At 45.4% G+C, this 26,476-nt stretch overlaps 1 protein-coding gene across 1 annotated transcript in view; it reads left to right on the top strand.

Moving 5' to 3' along the window:
- Positions 1-26,476, top strand: part of apc (APC regulator of WNT signaling pathway) — a 77,691-nt gene that overhangs the window by 21,785 nt on the left and 29,430 nt on the right. The window contains exons 2-4 of the mRNA XM_056290247.1: positions 9,103-9,255; positions 24,858-24,942; positions 25,552-25,714. Of these exons, the coding sequence (XP_056146222.1) occupies positions 9,121-9,255; positions 24,858-24,942; positions 25,552-25,714 (383 nt within the window). The 5' untranslated portion in view covers positions 9,103-9,120. The remainder of the gene's footprint in view (positions 1-9,102; positions 9,256-24,857; positions 24,943-25,551; positions 25,715-26,476) is intronic.

Here is a 26,476-nt window from a genome sequence, read left to right as displayed (position 1 = left end):
ACTCTCTGCACACACACACACACACACATATACCTTGTTAATGGATTCTGGTAGAGCAGCTGGGCTCATTGTTGGAATGAGGCCGTGTGTGTGTGTGTGTGTGTGTGTGTGTGTGTGAGTGAGTGAATGTGTGTGTGTGTGTGCAGTCAGTCAGTAATTAAAGTAGCCCCCTGATCTGGAAGCCAGTTGTCAATTTAAACCAGTCGCGTATCCAGGGAGAACCAGTCCATTCAGTCAGCAAATGAACCAGCCTAGTTAGTATTCAGTCCGCTAGTAAATAAATCAGCTGTCCAGTCACCAAAAGAACTCACTGTCAAGTCATCAGTACCTTAATTAGGCATCCAGTCAGTAAAAAAAAAAGCCTTCTAAATATATCCAGTCAGTCGTCAAAGCTATCAGCCAGTCAGTCACATAGTAATTTGACCAGACACTTGATAAGGAAACCAGGCCTTCAGTCAGTAGATGAGATGCTTATAATTTCATCAGTCAACAAACCCGACATTTAACCAGTAAATCGCCCGAGCATCCAGTCAGTAACATCACCCTTCCAGTCAGTCAGGTTTTACACCAGTATTCTAGTTAGTAAATGAACCAGCCTTCCAGGCAGTCAATAAATGAAGCATTCAGTAAGTGAAGCAGCCTCGCATTCAGTTAGATAATAAATAAAATGGCCGTCTAATCAGTAAACGAACCAGCCATCCAGCTAGTAAGTAGACCAACCGTATAGCCAGTGAATAAACCGGCCGTTAAGTTTATAAATGTCGTAGTCGGTAAGTGAAGCAGCCTACCAGCATCAGACTCCGCAGACAGAATTAAGCTGAGAGGGGGAGGGGGAGGGGTCTATAGGCTTTTCCGCTCTGTGATTGGCCGCTTTCAGGCCAGCTGACCCTGCCTCTGTCCGAGAGACCCAGCCTCTGTCAGACAGAGAGAGAGAGGGAGGGAGGGAGGGAGAGAGAGAGAGGGGGGGATCTGTGATGGAGGCTTCAACAGCGATGGGGTAAGCATCCATCTTTTTATTTGTCTAACTAGCTCTCCGTCTTTTTTTACACCTGGCAAGCGAAGAGAAAGAAAGATTATTTCACGCCTTCTTCTAAAATAATGGAGAGATTAAGAGCTGTGAAAAAAGGAATTGACATCCTTTATATCAGACCACGAACCGAAGGATATCTCCTCCCTAAAGCTTTTGTTATGGCTGCTGAGGAGAGAAGGAGAGAAATGGATGGTTAAGGGAAAAAAAGGACAGCGATAGGACTAGGAGATTAAATGAGAGTCGAGGACAGGAGGGTTAGGGAAAGGAGGAGAGAAGACAAGGGCAGAGGAGAAGAGAGGTCACTTAAAGTGGCAGATTTAGAGAAGTGATTCTCCCCTTGAACCTTTTCATCGTTATTGGTATAGCCGTTATTATCATATAGCGTGGCTCTGGATTAGAAAAAGCACAGAACGTTTAAAATGAGCAAGGATGGAGGACCGAGGAGAGGATGTTAGGGTTTAAGATGAGAGGTGGGGGAGGTGCTCGAAACCTCCTGCTGCAGAGAGCTGCATTTTGTTGGGGGAGAGGACAGGGAGAAGAGAGGATGTTTAGGAAAGCGGTGGATCATTCGGGAGAGGAGGAGAGAAGAAAAGGTGAGAGGATGGGAGAAAAGAGGATGTGAGGAGGAGATGGGAGAGAGGAAAGCATGATTTAGATAAGGAAAGGAAGTTCAGGCGGAGAAGAATAGAGGAAAGGAGAATGGAGGGAATGTTAAAAATGGAAGCGAGGGAAAGGGATGAAAGGAGGACAGGGAAGTTTAAGGGAGAGTATTATTTAGGAAAGGAGAAAAAAGAGGAGTTATTAGGAAAGGAGGACAAGCAGTTACAGGGTAGGAGGAGTCGGGGGAAGAGGAGAGCAGCTGAAGATGGGAGGAAGAGGTGAGGGGAGGTCCATGCGTTGTTTAAATTCTCTCCATTCTAGAATTTGATTTTCTCAGACCAACGAGGAAACAGTTCCCCCTAAAATATTCATATTCACTATTCTTACATTGCAGTTAAATTATTAATATAAATATCAACATTCACGCCTCGATGCAAATATGCACTTAAAACATTTCTCTCATTGGCTAATCATTAGAAGTAAAGATTTACTTATTCAAATCTTTATATACCGGTTTTAAGGCCTTACAAACATTTTATATTTACTTAAAGTGCATTTATGGATGTTAACAGACTTAAACTAAGCTTGTATATCGCCCGACTAGTTCATAACTAACATTCGCATCACTGTTTTTTATTTAAAGCTACTGTGAGAGGTTTTTCACTGATTATTCTGTGATTAATTATCAGTCTCAATTTAATTTTGATGCCTCTGTGATGCCGACATAATCAAATGAGACCCATCACTGAGAAGATTAGATGTTCGTAATGATTCCAAATGCCTGTCTCCGGGTCGGATTCCTGGTGAAATTGGACGAAACAACTTACGCCGCACAGATGGGATACATAGCCACAATTAGAGATTTGTGACCTCATACCCATATGTCTTGCAAACAGATGTTATTCCAATACACCACCATATCTCTCACTATTCTCTTCAAAACAAATACATGAGCTGACAGAGGAGAAATGTAGGTCTTTGTGACAAGTGGCAATGCTTATGTAAAATGAAGTCGTTATTCAGGGACACACTACCGGACCTTTGTGGTGAAGAGGGCGCTGAGCCGGAAGGCAAAGCTCTCAATATACCAGTCAATCTTCATTCCAACCCTCACCTATGATCATGAGCTTTGGGTAGTGACCGAAAGGGTGAGATCGCGGATACAAGCAGCTGAAATGAGTTTCCTCCGTAGGGTGTCTGGGCTCAGCCTTAGAGGTAGGGTGAGGAGCTCGGACATCCGGAAGGAGCTCGGAGTAGAGCTGCTGCTCCTTTGCGTCGAAAGGAGCCAGTTGAGGTGGTTCGGGCATCTCATTAGGATGCCTCCTGGGCGCCTTCCTTTGGAGGTTTTCCGGGCACGGCCAACTGGGAGGAGACCCCGGGGTAGACCCAGAACTTGCTGGAGGGACTATATGTCCAATCTGGCCTGGGAACACCTTGGGATCTCCCCAGGAGGAGCTGGAGGTTGTTGCTGGGGAGAGGGATGTCTGCAGTGCCCTACTTAGCTTGCTGCCAATGTGACCTGACCCCGGAGAAGCGGCTGAAGATGAATGAATGAATGAATGAGTGAGTGAGTGAACTACCGCTTTTATTCATAGGGCGGCACAAAGTCAACAAAAATCCAAAACTGCTTTTAATAGCTTTCAAGGAAAATTCTGTTTTTTTTATAACCAAGGCCTTTATCTCCTAGTTATTGCCATGATTCTTATTGGTTATTATATAATTTTACGCAGTCCTGTAATTTAGGACTCTGGACCACCACTGGACTCTTTGTAATGTTGTCTTATGGGAAAACTGAACATGATCCTTCAACCCGTTCTTTCAAAAACACAAACAAAAACACACCCACAAAAATTCCTTTGTGCCTCAGTTAGACTGTATATGATAACTCAGACTTTCGTTTTCACCTCCAAATACGCAGTTCAGATAATTGGGTTAAATTGGACATGTTGTAACATGTCCGACACTTGTAATGTTTCCTGTGGGCCACCCTCTAATTGTGAATACCCACTCAGTAATCCACCCATCAGTGAAACGTAAAAATTAATGTTTTTGTTTACAGTGAAAAGGAAAACACATATTCAACAAAACTTCACATTGCTATACCATAGGGCAGAACGTAGCTAGGCAGCATGGTGGTCTGTAGGATGACTTTAGAGACCAAGAAGAGGAAGAGCATGAAGGCAGAGCCAAGGATCAAATGATGGAAGCTGAAGAAGGAAGACTGTTGTGTGGACTTCAGGGAGGAGTTAAGACAGGCACTGGGTGGTAGTGAAGAGTTGCTGGATGGCTGGGCAAGCACTGCAGAAATAGTGAGGGAGACCGCTAGGAAGGTATTTGGTGTGCTATCTGGACAGAGGAAGGAAGACAATGAGACTTGGTGGTGGAATATGGAAGTACAGCAAAGTATACAGAGGAAGAGGTTGGAAAAGAAGAAGTGGGACAGTCAGAGAAATGAAGAAAGTAGACAGGAGTACAAGGAGATGCAGCATAAGGTGAAGAGAGAGGTGGCAAAGGCAAAGGAAAAGGCATATGGTGAGTTGTATGAGAGGTTAGACACTAAGAAAGGAGAAAAGGACTTGTACCGATTGGATAGACAGAGGGACCAAGCTGGAAAGGATGTGCAGCACGTTAAGGTGATGAAGGATAGAAGTATAACTGTGCTGACAAGTGAGGAGAGGGTGTTGAGAAGGTGGAAGGAGTACTTAAAGGGGCTGATGAATGAGGAAAATGAGAGAGCGAGAAGGTTGGATGATGTGAGGATAGTAAATCAGGAAGTATGGTGGATTAGTAAGGAGGAAGTGAGAGCAGTTATGAAGAGGATGAAGAGTGGAAAGGCAGTTGGTCCAGATGACATACCTGTGGAGGCATGGATGTGTTTAGGAGAGATGGCAGTGGAGTTTTTAACAGACAGTGGTGAGGTGTGTGGTTGGGATGACAGATGGGGTCAAGGTGGAGGTGGGATTACATCAAGGATCGGCTCTGAGCCCTTTCTTGTTTGCAATGGTGATGGACAGGTTGACGGACGAGATCAGGCAGGAGTCTCCATGGACTATGAGGTCAATGGATGACACTGTGATCTGTTGGGAGAGTAGGGTGCAGGTTGAGGAGAACGTGAAGAGGTGGAGGTATGCACTGGAGAGAAGAGGAATGAAAGTCAGTAGGAGTAAGATGGAATACCTATGCATGAACGAGAGGTAGAACAGCGAAATGGTGAGGATGCAAGTGGTAGAGGTGACGAAGGCGTATGAGGCTAAATACTTGTGGTCAACTGTTCAAAGTAACAGGCAATGCGGAAGAGAGGTGAAGAAGAGAGTGCAGGCAGGGTGGAGAGGATGGAGAAGAGTGTCAGGAGTGATTTGTGACAAAAGCGTACCAGCAAGAGTTAAAGGGAAGGTTTACAAGATGGTAGTGAGACCAGATATGTTATGTGGTGTGGAGACAGTGACACTGAAGAAAAGACAGGAGGCGGCGCTGGAAGTGGCAGAGTTGAAGATGATAAGATTTTCACTGGGAGTGATGAAGAAGGACAGGATTAGGATGGAGTATATTAGAGGGTCAGCTCAGGTTGGACGGTTTGGAGACAAAGCAAGAGACGCAAGATTGAGATGGTTTGGACATGTGGAGGAGAGATGCTGGGTATACTGGGAGAAGGATGCTGGTTATGAAGCTGCCAGGGAAGAGCAAAAGAGGAAGGCCAAAGAGGAGGTTTAGGGATGTGGTGAGGGAGGACATGCAGGTGGCTGGTGTGACAGAGGAAGGTGCAGAGGACAGGAAGAAATGTAAACAGATGATCCGCTGTGGTGATCCCTAACGGGAGCAGCCAAAAGTTATTTGATTTGGCAAAGATCCTATGCCAGATGCCCATCCTGACGCAACCCTCCCCATTTCAGTGGCTAGCATTTCAGTGGCTAGCACTGTTACTTCACAGCAAGATCGTCCTGGGTTTGAACCCCAGGCCATCCCAGGTCCTTTCTGTGTGGAGTTTGTATGTTCTTCCTGTGTCTCTGTGGGTTTCCTGTGGGTGCTCCGGTTTCCTCCCACCATCAAAAAGATATGGATGTTAGGGTTAATGCTCATGTCTGTGGCCCCGACCAAGGCAATGGAAAGAAGAACTGGAGTTAGTTCCTTGGTGCTGCAGCTGCCCACTGCTCCTGTACAATAGAATGGGTTAAATGCAGAGAACAAACTGACTGTAAGAATATAATTCATTTTAAGAATACAATGTCAAATAAAGTGGCTTTCATTCATTTTCATTTCATTTATCCGGGCTTGGGACCGGCGCTAAAAATGCACTGGCTTGTGCCTCCTCAGTGGCTGGGTTGATATCATAACCGATAAGCACAGAAGTAAAAACCATGACTTTAAGACCCAACTTGTAAATAGTCAGCGTTATCCTTTAAATTTACATTGTTTACAAATCCATACAATAGTAGTAACATGCCAAACTGCTGGAATATTGCACACAGTAAATATTCTTGAAAAATGTCAGTGTGGTGTTTGTTGGAAAATAATTTAATACTTCAGTAGTAGTATTCTCGTTAACAACAGCAGTTTCAGCGAATTTAGTGAGTCCCAAGAAATGGTACTTAATTTGGAGTATTCTATGGCATTTTATTTTAAAACATTTGTCATGTGTTTCTATATTGCTTTCATATGATGACCTTATTTCCTCTACATCTTTGAGTTTTTCCGCTCAAGAAGTCATTGATACGTTTTTAAAATTTTTACAGTAAATGCTTTGAAAGTTTCCCACTAAATGGTTTCAGGAAATCCACAAGGATTCGTGAATTTACAATTATGCTGTCATAGAAAAATGCAAAAATAGGCTTTTATGTCCCAGTAAGTTCAGTCAGTTCACCTGGACACACTGTTTAGTGGGAGAAACTTTTCATTACTCGTCTAAGTGACTTCGTCAGTCTCAAATGACTGCAGATACTCCCACCCTTATAAACAACACAGTTGCATCACAACCGAAACCAGCAATTGGTTTCATATGCAAGTTGCTATGACCATTAACTAGAGTTACAATGGCCATGTGTACTATTCACAGAGGATTGGGGAATAGTTGCAATCACAGCATTGTAATATGGTGACAAATGTACTCTTACACACACACACACACACTTGCTTGCTTGCTGGTTGTCCATGGTGCCCGATGATGACCATCTTCTTCTATTTGTGGGTCCTTTGAGGACTCAGATAGCAGAAGATACCTGCGCAGCAGAGATGGGTTTTAAAGTGGCATGGGGTGGGGGGTGCGCTTATCCCAACGCCACATGACTTGATTGTAGAGGAGATGGTTCCGATGGCAAGGGGGATCCCTAGACGACCGGCACCTCCACACAACTGCAGGGAGCTGCCGGAAATCCAGTTTTTCGGAAACCGCCTCGAAGCGTGCCGCCACAGCTTGCTTTTCTGTTGGGGTAAGCTCCCTTAGCCTTATGTCTTCCAGACTCACCCACAAGGCAGCGGGGCAGTGGTTGATAGGTGCCAGGGCGTGTCCACCAGGGTGGGCCCGCACACCATATCTCTGGGGCCCACTGCTGCTCCGAGATCCCCTGCCCAGTTAGCCTGGGGCCGCAAGACCCCAGTTACCACGTGTGGCCACGGGGAGGCCTGGCAGGAGTCTTGGTGAAGGAGAGGCTATGTACTGGCAAGGGAAGGCTTACACGCTAGGATGCTTCCCTATTCGCCACAAAGGCTAGCCAGCGGCAGCAAGCTAAGGGCAGGAAGGACACAAGCGGGTTGGAAGAACACATGCACCTTCCCTCCAACTACACACTGCTGCACTACATACATCACAACACCCTGTGTGTATGTACACACACACACACACACACACACACACACACACACACACACACACACACACACACACACACACACACACACATACATACACACACACACCCCTTCGTGGTTCAGGGATGGTCGTTCCCTCTTCACATAGATGGCCTCTTTGACTCCCCGTTCAAACCAGCATTCCTCCCTATCAAGGATGTGCACATGCTCATCCTTGAAAGAGTGGCCACTGGCCTGTAGATGGTGTAGACTGTGAAGTCCTGGCCTGTAGATGGTGTAGACTGTGGAGTCCTGGCCTGTAGATGGTGTAGACTGTGAAGTCCTGGTCTGACGTGTTAGTTCTTCTGTGTTGTATCACCCTCTTTGCCAGCATCTGTTTGGTTTCCCCGATGTACAAGTCATGGCAATCCTCGTGACACTTAGCAGCGTACACTATATTGCTCTGTTTGTGCCGGGGGACCCGATCCTTGGGGTGGACCAACTTCTGGTGCAGCGTGTTTTGGGGATTGAAAGCAAGAAGCCATTTTAACTGTAATTAATGGTCACGGCAATACATATGAAGCTGATCGTTGGTTTCGGCTATGGTGCAGCTGTGCCGGTTTCCATCGTTTTGCAACTATGCTGTTTCTCAGGTTGGGGATACCTGCAGTCATTTGAGACTGACGAAGTCACGTAGTTGAGTGATGAAACGTTTCTCCCACTAAATGTTGTGTCCAGATGAACTGATTCAACTTTCTGGGAGTTCCTTGCCTGGATTTTTGAGCATGCATCAAGACATAGGCTTTTTTTGTGTGGTTTAAACCATCAGTTTGGGACATGTAAATGATGGTGCTGCGTAATCTAGAAAAAATGCTGCATGTTGATGAATCGTTTTTCTCTTTTCTTCGTTACATCTTTTTATCCCTGACAAGAGGTATGCAGAATTCAAGAAACTGCCTTTTCTAGAAAAGCTTCAACAACTACTAAAATATAATCCACCTAATGCCGACAAGCTTTTAAACATTAATTTGTTGCCCTATAGAAACAATTCCATGTGTCCATGAGGTTTCAAACTGAGCTTAATTTTAAAGTGGGAAAATGCTGGAATTTTTGATGTTTTATGAATTCCCAGATGGAACATTTTTTACATACTGTATATACAGTACTGTGGGTGTCCGGATGGGGTGGCGGTTTATTCTGTTGCCTACCAACACGGGGATTCGAACCGGCATCCCTACAGACACAACTGGCCGTGTCTGCAGGTGGGAAGCCGCATGTGGATATGTGTCCTGGTTGCTGCACTAGCGCCTCCTCTGGTCGGTCGGAGCACCTGTTCGGGGGGGAGGGGGAACTGGGGGAAATAGCTTGATCCTCCCACGTGCTACTTCCCCCTGGCGAAACTCCTCACTGCCAGGTGAAAAGAAGCAGCTGGCGACTCCACATGTATTGGAGGAGACTTGGTAGTCTGCAGCCCTCCCCGGATCGGCAGAGGGGGTGGAGCAGCGACCGGGACGGCTTGGAAGCATGGGATAATGGGCCAAGTACAATTGGGGAGAAAAAAAAGGGGGGGGGAATCCAAAAAAAAAACATGTATACAGTACCTATTAGTACTAATGTAGTATTTGTAAAATTTATACAAAAGATGCAGTTCTGCTCCTTAACAAACCAATGAAATCGTTGTTGTCCTCCAGGTCAGGTCATAATCCAAGATGTGCGCCGCGTCTTACGACCAGCTCCTGAGACAAGTGGAAGTTTTGAAGATGGAAAATTCCAACCTGAGGCAGGAACTTCAGGACAACTCCAACCACTTGACCAAACTAGAGACAGAGGCTTCTAATATGAAGGTAATACCTCTAAATAGATGTGTCATAGTAGTGCCATTTTCTCACGATTTTACAACTGGTGCTACAAGGGGCGATGACGATACCTGACTCTTGAGCAGTTCAGTTGATGTTGTGTAAACATGTGTTAGGTTCAAGTTTGGGAATTTTCATCGGAGCTGATGACCTGCCAAGCTTTTCATTCTCTAATATGTCACACAATGAGTGCCGCCGAACTGAGACGTAGGCAGAATGTCTTCACACAACTCTTGTATTCAGACACTATATTGTGGTGTCCGGGTAGCGTAGCAGTCTATTCTGTTGCCTACCAACACAGGGGTCGCCGGATCGAATCCCCGTGTTACCTGCAGCTTGGTCAGGCGTCCCCAGGGTCCGAAATTAACACTCGCCACCCGCCAAATGCGAGTAGATTTTCTGATTGGCGAGTAAATCTCAGAAGCCTACCTGCCACATGGCGAGTAACAAAAAAGTGAAATCCAACCACTTAATCCCCCCATCTCTCTCTCTCTCTCTCTCTCTCCCCCTCTCTCTCCTTAGCAACAGCAATACCATAGCAACAACAATAACAGAAATTAACCAACCAAAGTGCATTAGAATGTTGCTAGATGCTACTGGCGGGTAACATGACGCACACACTCGAGAGGAACAACGACAGCAGCACCCATCACACTCGGAACTAGCCTACTCTATTCTTTTAACTAATGTTAGCAAGCAACACCAGTCATGTGGCAATATTTAGAAGGCACAAAACCACCATCAAAAAGACAACCATGCCCCGAAGAGGATGAAGAAGCCACCATCACCACCAAACCGAACAAAAGAAAGTTTAGTGAAAAGTGGAGGTATGGTGATAAAGGAGGTGCGAGAGGCTGGCTGGAGTATAACGCACAGACCATGATAAGGAGTTGCTCTGTCTGTCGCCAGGATGCCAAAAACCGTAGCAATTCATTAGTCATAGGTAACCAGATAATGAAGGTAGAAACCATCAGGGAACATGAGACCTCCAGATGTCACATTACCTGTATGAAGGCCTCTCAGGCTCAGTCGGAGCCTGTCCTCACAACATCCTCCGTAAAGGCGCTAATAGCCATGTCCGAGCAGACCAGCATGAAAATGCAGACCATGTTTAGGACTGTGCATGCCATTGGCAAGAAGGCCAGACCACTCTCCCACTTCCAATGGATGTGCGAATAAGTGAATTTAGTTGTCATCTCAAAATATCCTTATACAGCGTAAACAAAGTGCTGGCTGTAGCAAACGTTAGGCAGCTGGCACTAGTAGGTGACACCTAGCTTGCACTAATGTTAGCTGTCTGCTAGCCTCAACACCACGAAACAGGTTAAAACTGACTGGCGGTCCAAGGGTCCGTGGTGGTGTAGCGGTCTAGGGACTGGCTTTGTGTCGATGCAGTTGCCCACTGGGGACCGGGGTTCACACCTCAGTCTCGTCGGATCTGACTATGGCCGGACTCGGTGAAGCAGCAATAATTGGCAGCGCTGTCTTCGGGAGGGGGGGGGAGTCAGCTTGTGTTCGTCACATGAATGCGTCTCTGTGTGTCGGAAAAAGCAGTGGTTCAGCCTGGATTCCTTCGAGACTGCCAGCCGGAGAGATGCAGTTGGCGAACGCATGCAGTACGGGGTCGGGTGTTTGAACTAAAATAGGGATCGATTGGCCACTAAATTGAGAGAAAAGGGGGAAAATCAGAAATACATTTATAGAAAAAAAAACTGACTGGCAGTCCAACCTCAACTCAGACACACTCTCAGATCTACTGATGGTGCAGCTGTCATCTCCCGAGATCAGGGAGTATGACCCAACCAGTGCTGCTGATCTGTGGCACCAAGACTCTGTCAGGAGCAGGAGGCCAGACTTCATGGACGGTGCAAAGAGAGCGGCTGCTGTAGAGTGAGAAGTAGTCTGGGACTAGGGATGGGCATGTGGAGTACTCAAGTAGTTATAATAATGCTGCAAATAAAACATGAAATCATACTTGTAACATTTTATCTTTTAACCACTGACTAAATTTACATAGAAATATTTTTGCTTCAGATCTGCTCTTGTCACATTTTTAAAAGCTTTTATTCAACACAATACCTTATTCTCTCATTGATATGTACTGAAAACATATGTATGCCACAAAAAAAGGCTACTAATTATTTTGGCCGGTAAAAAATATGCTTGGCCGGTAGATTTATTCATCAACCAGTCCCCTTGGCCGGTAAGCCAACAAGTTAACTTTGGACCCTGGGCGTCCCTACAGACGCAGTTGGCCTTGTGTGCGGGTGGAAAGCCGGATGTGGGTATGTGTCCTGGTTGCTGCACTAGCGCCTCCTCTGGTCGGTCGGGGCGCCTGTTCGGGGGGGGAGGGGGAACTCGGGGGAATAGCGTGATCCTCCCACGCGCTACACCCCCCTGGCGAAACTCCTCACTGTCAGGTGAAAAGAAGTGGCTGGCGACGCCACATGTATCGGAGGAGGCATGTGGTAGTCTGCAGCCCCCCCCCCGGATCGGCAAAAGGGGTGGAGCAGCAACTGGGACAGCTCGGAAAATAGGGTAATTGGTCGGATACAATTGGGGAGAAAAAGGGGGGGGCACTATATTATGATGGAGACACAGACAAAAATATAGCGCCACCCATTTGTTGTCATAGTGTGACTATTGTTGTATTTATAAAATAGTGCTAATGTCATTAATTATAATCATTATTACTACAAATTTAGCTAGAGTAACATAATGAAATATTCTTGAGCCAGCAAGGTATGTGATGACTGTAAGGTACATGTTCAGTTATCTGTTCATATGTTCTTAGGTTGATCATTTTATGTTTGTTATAAGAACTGCTGGCAGCCCACACACAGCCACAGAAACAGTCAGCTTGAAGCACAACATTTCCCTTCGCCAGCGTTTGCTTTGTGGAGCTGGTACGCAAACAGCGTGAACAATATTTACATAAAGTTACACATGATAGCAAGTTTTGTCAGTTTTCACAAATTGCAGAAGAGACAAGAGGATTACTTGCAGCGTGGCACCCCTAGATCAGCCTTTATGGTCCAGCGCCTTGCTTATGGGCACTTTGACAGTGAACCCATAGATGAAATTGCCATCATACCACAGATGATGATCCCACCTTCGGATTTTTTTCCACATTCAGTATTGTTTGTTTCCATCTGCCGAGAGTCCTATCTGTTGTTCACCATCACAGGAAGTTGAATCAGTTCATCTGGACACAACGTTTACTGAGAGAAACGTTTCATCACTCACCTCTTCACTGACTGAGTATACTGACACTGACTGCGTTTACATGCACAGTGAAGTCGAGCTATGGTTACAGCTCGATTCGATTAGGCCATGTAATTGGACTACTGTCGTTGTCCCAGTACACAAGAACCGGGGAAGAATCGATTTATTGATGGAAGTATGTCTGACCCCCGGTACGGTAGGTGGTAATATGCCCCCTTTCAGCTGGTTGCTATTGGACCTTCTTCCGGTTGACCTATTGCATCACATACCAAACAAGTTAGCAAGCGGCAAGCGGGTTCCATGTGGAGCGGTGAAAACATGCGTTCTCCTTCCATCCATGTACTTCAGGATATTCAACTCCTTTAGCTGACACAGCATAAAGTCTGTCTCCTTGTCTATCCAGAAATGTGTGGTTCTCACTCTAGCACTCGCCATGTTGATACTGTTGATACTACGCTGTTCGACTTCCAGGTGAAAGACCGCCGCGGGAACTATGGCTCATGCGCAGAACTCCTAGGCCAGTTCGGGGCTGATTGAAGCGTGTACATGCCAGAGTAAATCCATCCCAACCGCATTGTCTAGGTGTGTTAGTCCCACTTCCAGAAATGCGATTTATTACGATTTCAGTCGGACTAACACGCTTACATGTATTTTAAAAGTCCAGTTTTAGTCGGACTAACACAATAAATCCACTTTTTCTAACATCATGTCAACGTACTGACTGAAGAGGTCACCTAGATGAGTGACAAAACGTTTCTCTCAGTAGACGTTGTGTCCAGTTGAACTGATTCACCTTTCTGTGATTTCCTTGCCGGGATTGTTGAGTATGCATAAAGACATGTTGTTCACCGTAGCACATTATTGCGAATTATAGTGTGTTACCACATGCTGCAAAGTGTAAACAACCAATGATGTCATCTGAGGAGGTAGTGTCTTATGCGATTGTTTGCCTGATGTGCATAGAAATACTCAATAATTTCAGCTGAAGTTTTGCAGGCGTCTAAATATCGATACCCTCCCAAACAATTTCATATCGCCCACTCTTGGGTATTACCACCTTTGTCCTGTAGAGGGAGACATGTGCGTTCCTTATTGCGAATTACAAGTTCTCCAATATGTTGCATTAATGTCAGGAAACATTTCTGTGAGACAAAGATTTCGTTCACAACTGCATGCTGGCCAGTTTGTGCACATTTGCTCATGTGTCGTGAGAGTGATATCTGCTGAGTAGCATGTGCATTTTGTGTGAGTTGCCAAGATCTACACATTAGCAAAGAATTTCACACTGTCTGCTGTTACAACACAGACATGGATGTCCCACAAATAGCTGATGTCTTTTATATATTAACTTGAGTTTTTTTTGTCCTGTGCCCTGTGACGGACTGGCGGCCTGTCCAGGGTGTCTCCCCGCCTGCCGCCCAATGACTGCTGGGATAGGCTCCAGCATCCCCATGACCCACATTAAACAGGCCCTGGTTAAGTGTGGTTATCCTCACTGAGCGTTTGCCAAAGCCAGGAAGACACCCAAACAGTGCACCAGCCGATCGAAGAGAGGAGAAGGACAACAGCTGCCTAAACCAGTGGTGATTCCGTATGTGGTCGGAGTGTCAGAAAATCTTAGATGTGTATTTTCCAAGCACCGTGTCTCAGTTGCTTTCAAACCCCAAAACACGCTGCGCCAGAAGTTGGTCCACCCCAAGGATTGGGTCCCCTGGCACAAACAGAACAATATAGTGTATGCTGTTAAGTGTCAGGAGGATTGCCGTGACTTGTACGTTGGGGAAACTAAACAGACGCTGGCTAATAGGATGGCACAACACAGGAGAGCTATGGGCCCAGACACACCAAACCGACTAGCGGCGATGAAGGCCGAATTTTGCGTCGCCTCACATCGCCCCCCATCTGGGCCAAAAAGTAGCACTTGAACACACCGCAAAGACTGCAGCCGATGGCCAACTAGCATGTATGTTCTGCACTGATTCGATAAGCTGAACAGCCAATCAGTGATCTCTCTCACCGACGGGCTCCGCCGATTCAACAGGCTGAATCGGCTGAAAAGCTACGGACAGGGGTCCAACTAGTGCCGACGGTGCGGGACACACCGCAAACACTAGGGTCACAGATGTTCACCGACGGCCCGACATTGGCCAATGGCAGACCATCGGCCTGATGTGTCAGGGCCCTAATACGTCAGGCCAGGACTCCACAGTCTACACCAGAGGTGGCTAACCATGTGCCATGGAGAGCCATGTGTATGCAGGCTTTCATTCCAGCCAGACTCCACACCAGGTGATTTCACTGATTAGCCACACTTCAGCCAAAGAGGAAGATTGTATCAGTGAAATCCCCTGGTGTGGAGTCGGGTTGGAATGAAAACCTGCATACACATGGCTGTCCACGGCACATGGTTAGCCATCGCTGGTCTACACCCATCTACAGGCCAGGGGCCACTCTTTCAAAGATGAGGGTGTGCACTTCCTTGATAGAGAGGAACGCTGGTTTGAACGGGGAGTCAAAGATGCTATCTGTGTGAAGAGGGAAGGACTATCCCTGAACCGGAGGGGGGGGGGGGCTAAGAGTACATCTGTCACCATCTTACAATGAATGCTGTGGTTGCAACTATTCCCCAATCCTCTATGAATAGTGCACATGACCTTATGGTTACACCCATATTTGCATATGAAACTGGTCGTTGGTGTGGGTCGTTACGGCACTGTATTGTTTATAAGGGTGGGGGTACCTGCAGTCACTGTATTGTTTATAAGGGTGGGGACACCTGCAGTCACTGTATTGTTTATTAGGGTGGGGACACCTGCAGTCAGGTGAGACTGAAGAGGTCACTTAGACGATGATGAAACGTTTCTGTCAGTAAACGTTGTGTCCTGATGAACTGATTCTACCTTCTGTGATTTATAAACCCATCTTAAGTGTTTCCGAGAAACGGCAGAAAAGGTGAGTTTATTTTGGCTTTTGGTTTGATTGTAAGGTTTTATTACTCGTGACGAGTGGCATTAATCCTTCAGAGGTGCGGTGTGTTGTTGGAATAGAGCTAAGTCGGACCTGTCTTTCGATAGTAGCATGGTTAAAAACTACAGTGTGCAGCACCGACTCATTCATTCAGTTTGTATTAATCTGTGTTTGTATTGGGTCTGGATCACAGCCCAGTGGACCTGCAAAGAGTTTCAGTGTAACAACAGCAGCAACATCATGTGACCGGACAGTAACACCGTTTTGTTTTTTGCACTGTTTTTCTTCACTAGTATGTCCTGTGCATAGTTTTTTTTTCTACTCTGGTGATAATCATTACCACTGAAGCAATAGTTGCTTTCACTTTGTACTAACAAAATAACAGTACTCTGGACAACGTTGAGTTAACACAAGCAAATATTAGAGCTGATTGCACATAGACAACTCGTTGGGTAGAAGCGTGAGGCTGCAGCCTGGAGGTCTTTGGTCAGACCTCAGGGTTGTACCTCTCTCCTGCTGAGTAGGGGCCTGCACAATGGCAGTTACACTGGGACAACACAGTTCTTTTTTCTTTTATGATTTTTCTCCCCAATTGTACTCGGCCAATTACCTCATTCTTCCAAGGCATCCTGATTGCTGCTCCATCTCCTCTGCCGATCCGGGGGGGGGGGGGCTGCAGACTCCCACATGCCTCCTCCGATACATGTGGAGTCACCGGCCGCTTTCTTTTCACCTGACAGTGAGGAGTTTTCACCAGGAGGACGTAGTGCATGGGAGGATCACGCTATTCCCCCCAGTTCCCCCTCCCCCCTGAACAGGCTGCCCCAACTGACCAGAGGAGGCACTAGTGCAGCGACCAGGACACACATCCACATCCGGCTTCCCACCTGCAGACACGGCCAGTTGTGTCTTTAGCGACGCCTGACCAAGCCGGGCGTAACACGGGGATTCAAACCGGCGAGCCCCGTGTTGGTAGGCAACAGAATAGACCGCTACATTACCTGGACGCCCCCTGATCTACCGTTACTTTTAACACTCCACACAGATTGTTATGCTTAACAGACACACTTTCCCAGATCATTACCCTGATCTTATCCACATCTAACCCACACCCAAACTTAACCATGTCTAATCGAATGCCTAAACATAACCATTTATAACTGCATACCAAACTTAACCATTACTAACCGTAAGCTACACCTACATGTAACATTTTTAACTTTATTCCTAAACAACCATTTCTAACCGTATTCTTTAACTGAACCATCTTTAACCTAATATCTAAACTTTACCATCTGTAACATGATACCTGAACTTAATCATATATAATGTAATAGTAATAAAGTGGATCATAGTAGCTGTTCTCATTAACGTGATGTGTTAAAATAATAATAATAAATCAATCTTATATAGCGCTTTTCTAACACTCAAAGTCGCTTTACAATGAACGGAATGAACGAAATACATGTTATGCATGTGAGAACGTGGTGGGTTGTTTCTGTGCCAGTATTTATACTCGACCACTGATGATACGTTAAGGAGGCGTATATAATTATAATACATAATTTGCTCCAAACCATGTAGGAACAAAAACCTTGCCTCCAGCATACAGCCGTACACTTTTAGAGTTTACGAGTCTGAACTTTTTACGACCTTGTTGGGTACTTTTATTTTGAAAAGTCGTCACTAAAATGGCGTGGCTACAGTGTATGAGACAGGAGAGGTGAAAGAAGTGGTGTGGTACCAGATGCAGCCTTCGAGTCTTGAACTTGTCAGATGTTTGGTTGGCAGGTTATTGTTCAACCAGCATTTCTTTGGCTGCTGTCACATTTATTTACTCCAGTTACCAACTCTCTTACTGAGTTGATGCCTGGCAAGTTAAACTTGGTACAAACTGGTGGAAAACTTAGTTTACACTTTGAGATGAGAGGGACTTACTGTATCATGCAACAACTCAAGATAACTTTAACTACGAAAAAGTTGGCGAAAATTTCTGAATTGGAACTGCTTTTCCTAAAAGAGCAAATATTTGAAATTTTTGATGTCTTCTTTTCTTCTGTTGATTTCTTGCCACATATATTGTCAGAAGTGAATATGCTGACAAAATAACAGTTACAGTATGAAAATTATAATTGTTTATATTTATGGGCTTTGCTCTCCTCTGCCATTGCTGTTAATGGACCATACCAATAAAACACGTTTTAGCCCATTTACTGCACATCATGTATGTGCATCATGTATGCTTTACAATATTGTCAACCACTTTCCAAAGCATAGCGTAGTGTTTTAAGGTTATTCCTACCCTCCAGATCACTTTGGGTTTCCTTCTTGTTCAGTATGGTATGAAGATCAGCTTGCAGATACTTGAAACTTGCTTGAATGTGGTAATCCATCACAGTTTAGTTACCTTTGAGTTTGTCAACGTTACATTATCACTGCAGGATAAAACAGTTGGGCTGATTTGGGAAGTTTTCTGGCGCTTTCAGCTTCATTATGCCACAACAAAAATGTGATTTACAGGGTGTCCGGGTGGCATAGTGGTCTACTCTGTTGCCTACCAACACGGTGATCGCCGGTTCGAATCCCTGTGTTACCTCCGGCTTGGTCAGGCGTCCCTACAGACACAGTTGGCCGTGTCTGCAGGTGGGAAGCCGGATGTGGGTATGTGTCCTGGTCGCTGCACTAGTGCCTCCTCTGGTCGGTCAGGGTGTCTGTTCAGGGGGGAGGGGGAACTGAGGGGAATAGCATGATCCTCCCACGCGCTGCGTCCTCCTGGTGAAACTCCTCACTGTCAGGTGAAAAGATGCGGCTGGCAACTCCACACGTATCGGAGGAGGCATGTGGTAGTCTGCAGCCCTCCCCAGATTGGCAGAGGGGGTGAAGCAACGCCCAGGATGGCTCAGAAGAGTGGGGTAATTGGCTGGATACAATTGGGGAGAAAAAAAGGGGGGGGTATGTAATTTACGGCTTAGCATCCGTTTTGAATTTATCCCCCCTTTCGATCAGTTAATATTGACCTCTAGGTCCCTCTTGTGTCATTTGTGTGTCATAGCTAGGGCCCTACCAAATTCACGGCCGTGAAAATCGCGTCACGGACCGTGAAATCAGCCTCTTCCCGTGTAATTGACCATTTGCCGTGAAATGCAGTGAAATGCAGAATTTAAGTGCGCAACTAGTTTGAGAAAATACTGTGCTGACATGATTGACATTTTGGATGCGCGAATAAAAGCATTGACGTGTCTAAGACTTTGATTGGTTAAATGAGCATCCGGGGTGGTCGCAATGATCATTTTTGTTACTAGCATAGTTTGAGTTAGCTGTCGTCAGCATGTTAGCTTAGGCCCTAACGTGCTGAAGACGTTGAAATCTAAAGCCTCAAAAAACACGACTGCAGACGACAGAGTAATTGAGTTTGGAAAACATATTTTACACGCTGATTGAGGGAAATTATTTTGTACGAGTTGTAATATCTCCTTAGATCACAGTCGACGAGCAACGATTCAGCGTCACTTGGAAAGTGAAACTCATCTCAACAAAAAGAGGGCTGCCGAAAAAGAACCACAAGGTGGAACAACTAGAAGCAAAAACAATTTCATCGATGTTTAAGAAAACAACCGAGAGCACTGAGTCTCGACATTTGGCGACCATGGAGCTTGTTGAGGCATTTGCTAGTGCTAACATACCGCTGGACAAACTTGATCACCCGAAACGGAGGGACTACCTTCAACGTAATGGGAGACATGCGGGCGGTTTACCCAGTGCAAATAAGCTCCCACAAGACTACCTTCCTAAGCTGTTTGATGCACAATTTGAAGAGGTAAAATCTATCATAAATTCATGTGAATCGTTTTCAATTATTTTGGATGAGCACCGACGAGCAGGACAATTATGTTTTGCATGTTATTTTCGATTTCATGTCAGACAAGGCTTAGATGTTGAGACTGGAACTCTAACAGCAGTGCTGGCCGACTGTGCTTACTTGGATGCTGTAAACTATACCACTGTTTCACAAGCCGTAATTAAAACCCTCACAAAATATGGTGCAGACTTTAACAAAGTATCTGCTTTCATTAGTGACAATGCAACCTACATGACGAAGTCATACAAATCTGCACTCCAGGGTCTCGTGCCAAATTCGGTGCATATCACTTGCAATGGCCACATTATTTCTCTGGTGAGTTAGTTGTGGAGAGCTGACTTTCCTAGAGTAGATAAGTTAGTGAGCTACGTCAAAAAAGTGTTTAAGCATTGTCCCAGTCACAAACTACACTATCGGGAAAGCATTGCAGAGAAGACAGGGGAAACGGTGGGGAAAATTGCCCTTCCACCTGAACCAGTGATTACGAGATGGAACTCGTGGTTTCGGGCTGTACACTATCACGCAGCTCATCTGGACTTTTACGCAGATTTTGTGGAACAGGAGCTCGCACTGACACCCCGAACACAGGCATTGACCGAACTGTTAAATCTTTTACACGATCCTCACCTGAATGAGGAGGTCAAATTCATTTCCAAAGATGCCACTAAGCTAATGGACTTGATCACTTGGTTTGAATCTCGACATGTATTAATTCACAAGGCGCACAACAGGGTCATGGATTTGCTCTTTTGGGCAGAAGCACAGGCGAATGAAATTCACTCCGAGCGTGCAGATTTAAATGCCAGCGCTCATCACTTGTTTTCTGGCATGATACAAAAGATCAGGCGGTATTACTGCTACGGAGACGAGTCAAACGAGAACATTACGCAAAGTAGATTTAAACAACCAGCGGCCGAATTCCTGAAAGCAGTGCGCATTTTTGACCCTGCACAAATACTTATTTTGACGGTGGATTTAAATTCACTCAGCACGGACATTCCTGGATTTGACAAAAACTGTAGGCTGGAATTGCCGAACTACAAACACATCGCACAAGAGGTGGACACAACTTTACCAGTGCTAGCTTTTTGGAAATCCTCCGAATCTAGGCTACCACCTCTTGCTAAAGTAGCGTGGCGCTGTCTGTCAATCCCGACGAACTCTGTGGACGCGGAGAGGGCCGTGTCAAAACATGGACAAGTATTTTCATCGCAGAGACAGAGCATGAGGCCAAGCACCGTCGCAGGATGCTCAATGCTTACATTCAACCACTAGTAGGCTGGGCTATTAAGGCCCTGTGTGAAGAAAAAGTGTAATTTAATCATTGCCGTGAAATGTCGCATTTTTCTTGTAGAATCCGTGAAATCTGTGATTTTCGAGAAACTAGGTCCGTGAAATTGAGCGAAATGTACCGTGAATTTGGTAGGGCCCTAGTCATAGCCAAATTATTCAAGCATACCCACCTTTTTTTTCTACAGTCTGTGAGCATAACACACGAGACAAGCTGTGTACTTATGAAAATAAATCACAGCTTCTCAAGAAAAACAAACATCTTTTGGTTGAACACGATGTAATTTAGTCGGGGACAGGCTTAAGTCATCAGCGTATACGGCCAATAAGGCAGGCTACAGCAACACAGCTACTACTATAGTAATGCTACACACTGGCTAGTACTATAGTAATGCTACACTCTGGCTAGTATTATAGTAATGCTACACCCTGGCTAGTACTATAGTAATGCTACACACTGGCTAGTACTATAGTAATGCTACACACTGGCTGGTACTATAGTAATGCTACACTCTGGCTAGTACTATAGTAATGCTACACACTGGCTGGTACTATAGTAATGCTACACTCTGGCTAGTACTATAGTAATGCTACACACTGGCTAGTACTATGGTAATGCTACACACTGGCTGGTACTATAGTAATGCTACACTCTGGCTAGTACTATAGTAATGCTACACACTGGCTAGTACTATAGTAATGCTACACACTGGCTGGTACTATAGTAATGCTACACTCTGGCTAGTACTATAGTAATGCTACACTCTGGCTAGTACTATAGTAATGCTACACACTGGCTGTTACTATAGTAATGCTACACACTGGCTAGCATAACTCCCAGTACTGCTTCATATACTGTTAAATACAGACACACAGAAATAATAATGGACATGTACTGTTAGATGTAAGACAACAACCACCTGATCAAACTATTTTAATAAGTTGTTACTACTGCTACCATGGCTACTACTACTAGTAGACCCAAGTGCCCCTTCTATTACAACCGATCTGCCTGTCTCGCTCTGTGTGTCTGTCTCTCTCCATCTGTTTTTCTGCCTGTGTGTGTGTGTTTCCGTGTGTTGGTGTTTGTCCCTCTGTGACATTGGCTCTTATTGACATCATGTCTGCCCGCTGCTCCACCCACCAATTGACCAGAACGGGAACAAGTTCCACCAATCACATGACTCCCTCCCACATAACACACACACATACACACACACACACACACACTTGCAGTCCAGCACAGCGAGGAAGGAAAATACAACTTCCTGGTACACACACAGGAATTCACACACACACAAACACACTCACACAGCTGGTCACACGCATATTCACATGAGACACACAACACAGGAATATTAACAAAGGCAAACATTTAAACACACACACACACATTCGATCAACTCACGAAAATTTCCTCTCTCGCACACACATGCACACACGCGCGCACACACACACACACACACACACACACACACACAGGGCACACAGCGACATACACATTTCCTATCAACACATCCTTTGTCTAAAGCCCAACTTTATTTTTAACACGCCCGCAAGCAGGCTGTGTGTATGTGAGTGTGTTTGTGTGTGTGTGTGTGCGTGTTTGTGTGTGTGTGTGTGTGCGTTCACGTTCTTGTAAGTAAAATGTCTCTGTTCGCTCGCTGTCATTTCATCTTGGTAAGTCGAAAAAACCCAACTTAGTTGATTCATTTAGTTTAATCAAATTCCAGGATTTGAAGTTAAGTTGTCTTGATTTTGAAGGAGTTGTGGTTTTCAAAGAGATGTCGGTGTTTCGTTGGGACGCTTCATGCAGACGGATGTCTGTACAGACGGGCGGTAGATAGCTGGACAGATATATGGACCGATAGACTTACATGTAGTTAAATATACAGATGTATGGATGGACGAGTGTCTGTAACATGGGAGGTGGTGGTGTTGTGTGTGTTGTGAGGAGCTCGTCAGTAGTGGTCCTGCTTTCTGACAGTGGTACGAGCTAACACCCTCGTCGATACGGCTCTTCACACCGTAATCCCTCATTTTTTTTGTGGGGGGGTGCATGAAACTAACATTACCTTTTTATTTAGGAGACACGAGTTGTGATGGCTCCTCAGATGCTACGTTGTGTTAGTGTGCCTTATCGCCTCTTCAGCAGTAAAATAAAATAAACGCATGACATGGATTACCAAACAACGTGGCTACAGCAACTTTATAAGTCTTGTTAAAAACTGAATGATATAGTCAAACAACAGAAAACAAAAAGAGAAATATGTGGATTGGACTACACAATCTATCAATACCATCCGGTCCTTGTTTAACCAAAGTGAGAGCTGTGTCCGCATTCTCAGCACAAAGTCAAACACGTTTTCGGTGGGTGTGGGACTCCGCCAAGGTTGTCCCTTGTCTCCCATGCTGTTTGTGATATTCATGGACAGGATCTCAAGGCGCAGCCAAGGTGAGGAGTGTGTCCATTTTGGGAACGTCAGAATTGCATCTCAGCTCTTTGCAGACGATGTGGTTTTGTTGGCGTCATCAGAACGTGACCTCCAGTGCACTGGGGTGGTTTGCAGCTGAGTGTGAAATGGCCGGGATGAGAGTCAGCACCTCCAAGTCTGAGGCCATGGTTCTCTACCGGAAAATGGTGGATTGCTCCCTCCGGGTTGGGGATGAGTTGTTGCCTCAAGTGAAGGAGTTCAATTATCTTGGGGTCTTGTTCACGAGTGAGGGTAGGATGGAGTAGCAGTAATGTGGATGTTGTACCGGACCGTTGTGGTGAAGAGGGAGCTGAGCCGGGAGGCAAAGCTCTCAATTTACCAGTCAGTCTTGGTTCCAACCCTCACCTATGGTCATGAGCTTTGGGTAGTGACCGAAAAGGTGAGATCGCGGATACAAGCGGCTGAAATGAGTTTCCTCCGTAGGATATCTGGGTTCAGCCTTAGAGATAGGGTGAGGAGCTCAGATATCCGGAGGGAGCTCGGAGTAGAGCCGCTGCTCCTTCGCCTTGAAAGGAGCCAGTTGAGGTGGTTCGGGCATCTGATTAGGATGCCTCCTGGGTGCCTTCCTTTGGAGGTTTTCCGGGCACATCCAACTGGGAGGAGACCCGGGGTAGACCCAGAACTCGCTGGAGGGACTACATGTCCAGTCTGACCTGGGAACTCCTTGGGATCCCCCAGGAGGAGCTGGAGGGCGTTGCTGGGGAGAGGGACGCCTGGAGTACCCTACTTAGCTTGCTGCCACCGCCACCCAACCCCGGAGAAGCAGCTAAAGATGAGATGAGATGAACTACACAGTGTAAAGCAAAGGTTGTCACTGTCCTCATGAAGTATCCCAGATCTCTCCTCCATTATTTTAATTATCCAAACCTGCAGCTGGACTGCTGCTAAATACTGACACACGACAAACAGTGCCTTACAGCCACACTAGTTTTTAATTACGTCTTATAGTTTCTAAACCATAAGGAAACGATTGGCCAGTTTCATCTGATGTATGTTACCTTGGTTAGTTGAGGACAAGTCAGTTTATTAATGATGCTGTATCTACCAGTGTTTCAGTAGCAACACCTATAAATCATTTTATTGATCATTTAATTAACGTTTTCCACCATTAGCTTTAAGAATAGTCCATACTTTATTACCAGATGGTGCTGCAGTAGTAGTAGTAGTAGTAGTAGTAGTAGTAGTGGTAGTAGTAGCAGTGCTAGTAGTAGTGGTAGTTATACGTATGATAATTAGTTAATTGAGTTAATTTTAAAAATCTATCATATAATATGTGTACATTTGGTATATAATGTACATGTTATTTTACAATGACATACAGATTATAGAGCTATACTATAATACTGTACTGGGATGGCATGGTTCAGGAGGTAGAACGGGTCGTCTAATAATCGGAAGGTCGCTGGTTTGATCACCAGATACTCCAGAGAGCGTGTTGCAGTGTCCTTGAGCAAGACACTGAACCCCTAACTGCTCCTGATGAGCATGTTGGTGCCTTGGATCAGTGTGTGTGTGTGTATATGTGAAGGGGTGCATATGAGGCATACACTGTAAAGCACTTGGAGTGGTCGGTAGACTAGAAAAGCACTATGTAAATACAGTCCATTTACTATTTACCACGCATGAGATATTATTTTCCCTTAAATGACTGGAGTCTCAATATATAGCACTCTCTGGAGGACTGTAGTTGTGTTACTTCTGGTATTGTAGTAATAGTTTTTTCTTGACAGCCTACATACTTTTATTTTGAACAGGAAGTGCTGAAGCAGCTCCAGGGCACCATAGAAGAAGAGTCAAGTGAGCCTACCTCCCAGCTGGAGTTAATAGAACGATTGAAAGGTAAGGTGCACACGTGCACATAGTTTGTGTGTGTGTGTGTGTGTGTGTGTGTGTGTGTGTGTGTGTGTGTGTGTACTGAATAAAAACACACAGATTTAACCATTCCCAACGTAATTTACATTTACATACACCACAATATATGTCACAGAAACTACTGCTGCTACTACTACTAGTACTACAGTGACTATTACTACTACCATTGTGCCGACTACTACTGCTGTCACTATTATTACTACTACTACTACTACTACTACTAATAATAATAATGACAATAATTATTCCTGCATTTACTACACCTAGAGCTGCTACTATTGTATTGGAAATAGTATTACTGAATTAAGCCTTTTCCTTGTATCTTTAACCCCATGGGGAATCCTCTCTTCTCTTTTCTCTGTATCTCCCTGTCTGTGTCTCTGTCCGTCGCTCTTTCTCTGTCTCTCTCTCTGTGTCTCTGTCTCTCTCTCTGTCTGTCTCTGTCTCTCTCTGTCTCTCTTTCTGTCTCTCTCTCTCTCTCTCTCTCTCTCTCTCTCTCTCTCTCTCTCTCTCTCTCTCTCTCTCTCTCTCTCTCTCTCTGTCACTCTCTCTCTGTCTCTTTCTCTCTCTCACCAGAAATGAGTCTTGACCCAGCTAGCTTCAGTGTTGCTAAGCTACGAGCTAAACCTCCATCGTTGTCACCAGGCCAGGGTCCGCTTGCTGCTGCCTACCCCAGAAGAGGGCACGCCGCTGGGGGCCGTGAACCCCATGGCTACCTGGAGGAGTTGGAAAAGGAAAGGTGGGTCCGCAAACTGCTTCCATGATTCAAAGGTTTTTATGACGAGTGATGTGAACAATGAATGTACTACAAATCATGTCAATACTACTGATACTAATTCTACTAATACTACTGCCTCTAGTGTTACGACTATCTCTTATGCAACTAACACTATTACTGCCATGGATGGATGGATATATGGACAGTTGATTGATTGATTCTGTTGAAGAGCACAGACACAAATGAACTCCCACTAAGCCGGTCATAGATGGTGCAATTATAGTAAAAGAAACAAGAAAATTCCAATAGTTTAAAGCATAATTGAATCAAGCTTGGTGGTACAGTGGCGCGGTGGTTAGCGCGGTCACCTCACAGCAAAAAGGTGCTGGGTTCGAGCCCCGGGGTAGTCCAACCTTGGAGGTTGTCCCGGGTTGTCCTCTGTGTGGAGTTTGCATGTTCTCCCCGTGTCTGCGTGGGTTTCCTCCAGGTGCTCCGGTTTCCTCCCACAGTCCAAAGACATGTAGGTCAGGTGACTCGGCGGTACTAAATTGTCCCTAGGTGTGAATGTGTGTGTGTGTGTGTGTGTGTGTGTATGTTGGCTCTGTGATGGCCTGGCAGCCTGTCCAGGGTGTCTTCTCACCTGCTGCCCAATGACTGCTGGGATAGGCTCCAGCATCCCCACGACCCTGAGAGCAGGATAAGTGGTTTGGATAATGGATGGACAGATGGATGTAGTAGGACTGATACTAGTACTTGTAGAAGTAGTACTAGTCTGTCATATCT

This window comes from Lampris incognitus, chromosome 12 (assembly GCF_029633865.1).
Source record: "Lampris incognitus isolate fLamInc1 chromosome 12, fLamInc1.hap2, whole genome shotgun sequence".
NCBI classification, from domain to species: Eukaryota; Metazoa; Chordata; class Actinopteri; order Lampriformes; family Lampridae; genus Lampris; species Lampris incognitus.
Note: the sequence above shows the minus strand (reverse complement) of the source record. Positions and strands in the feature narration are given on the sequence as shown.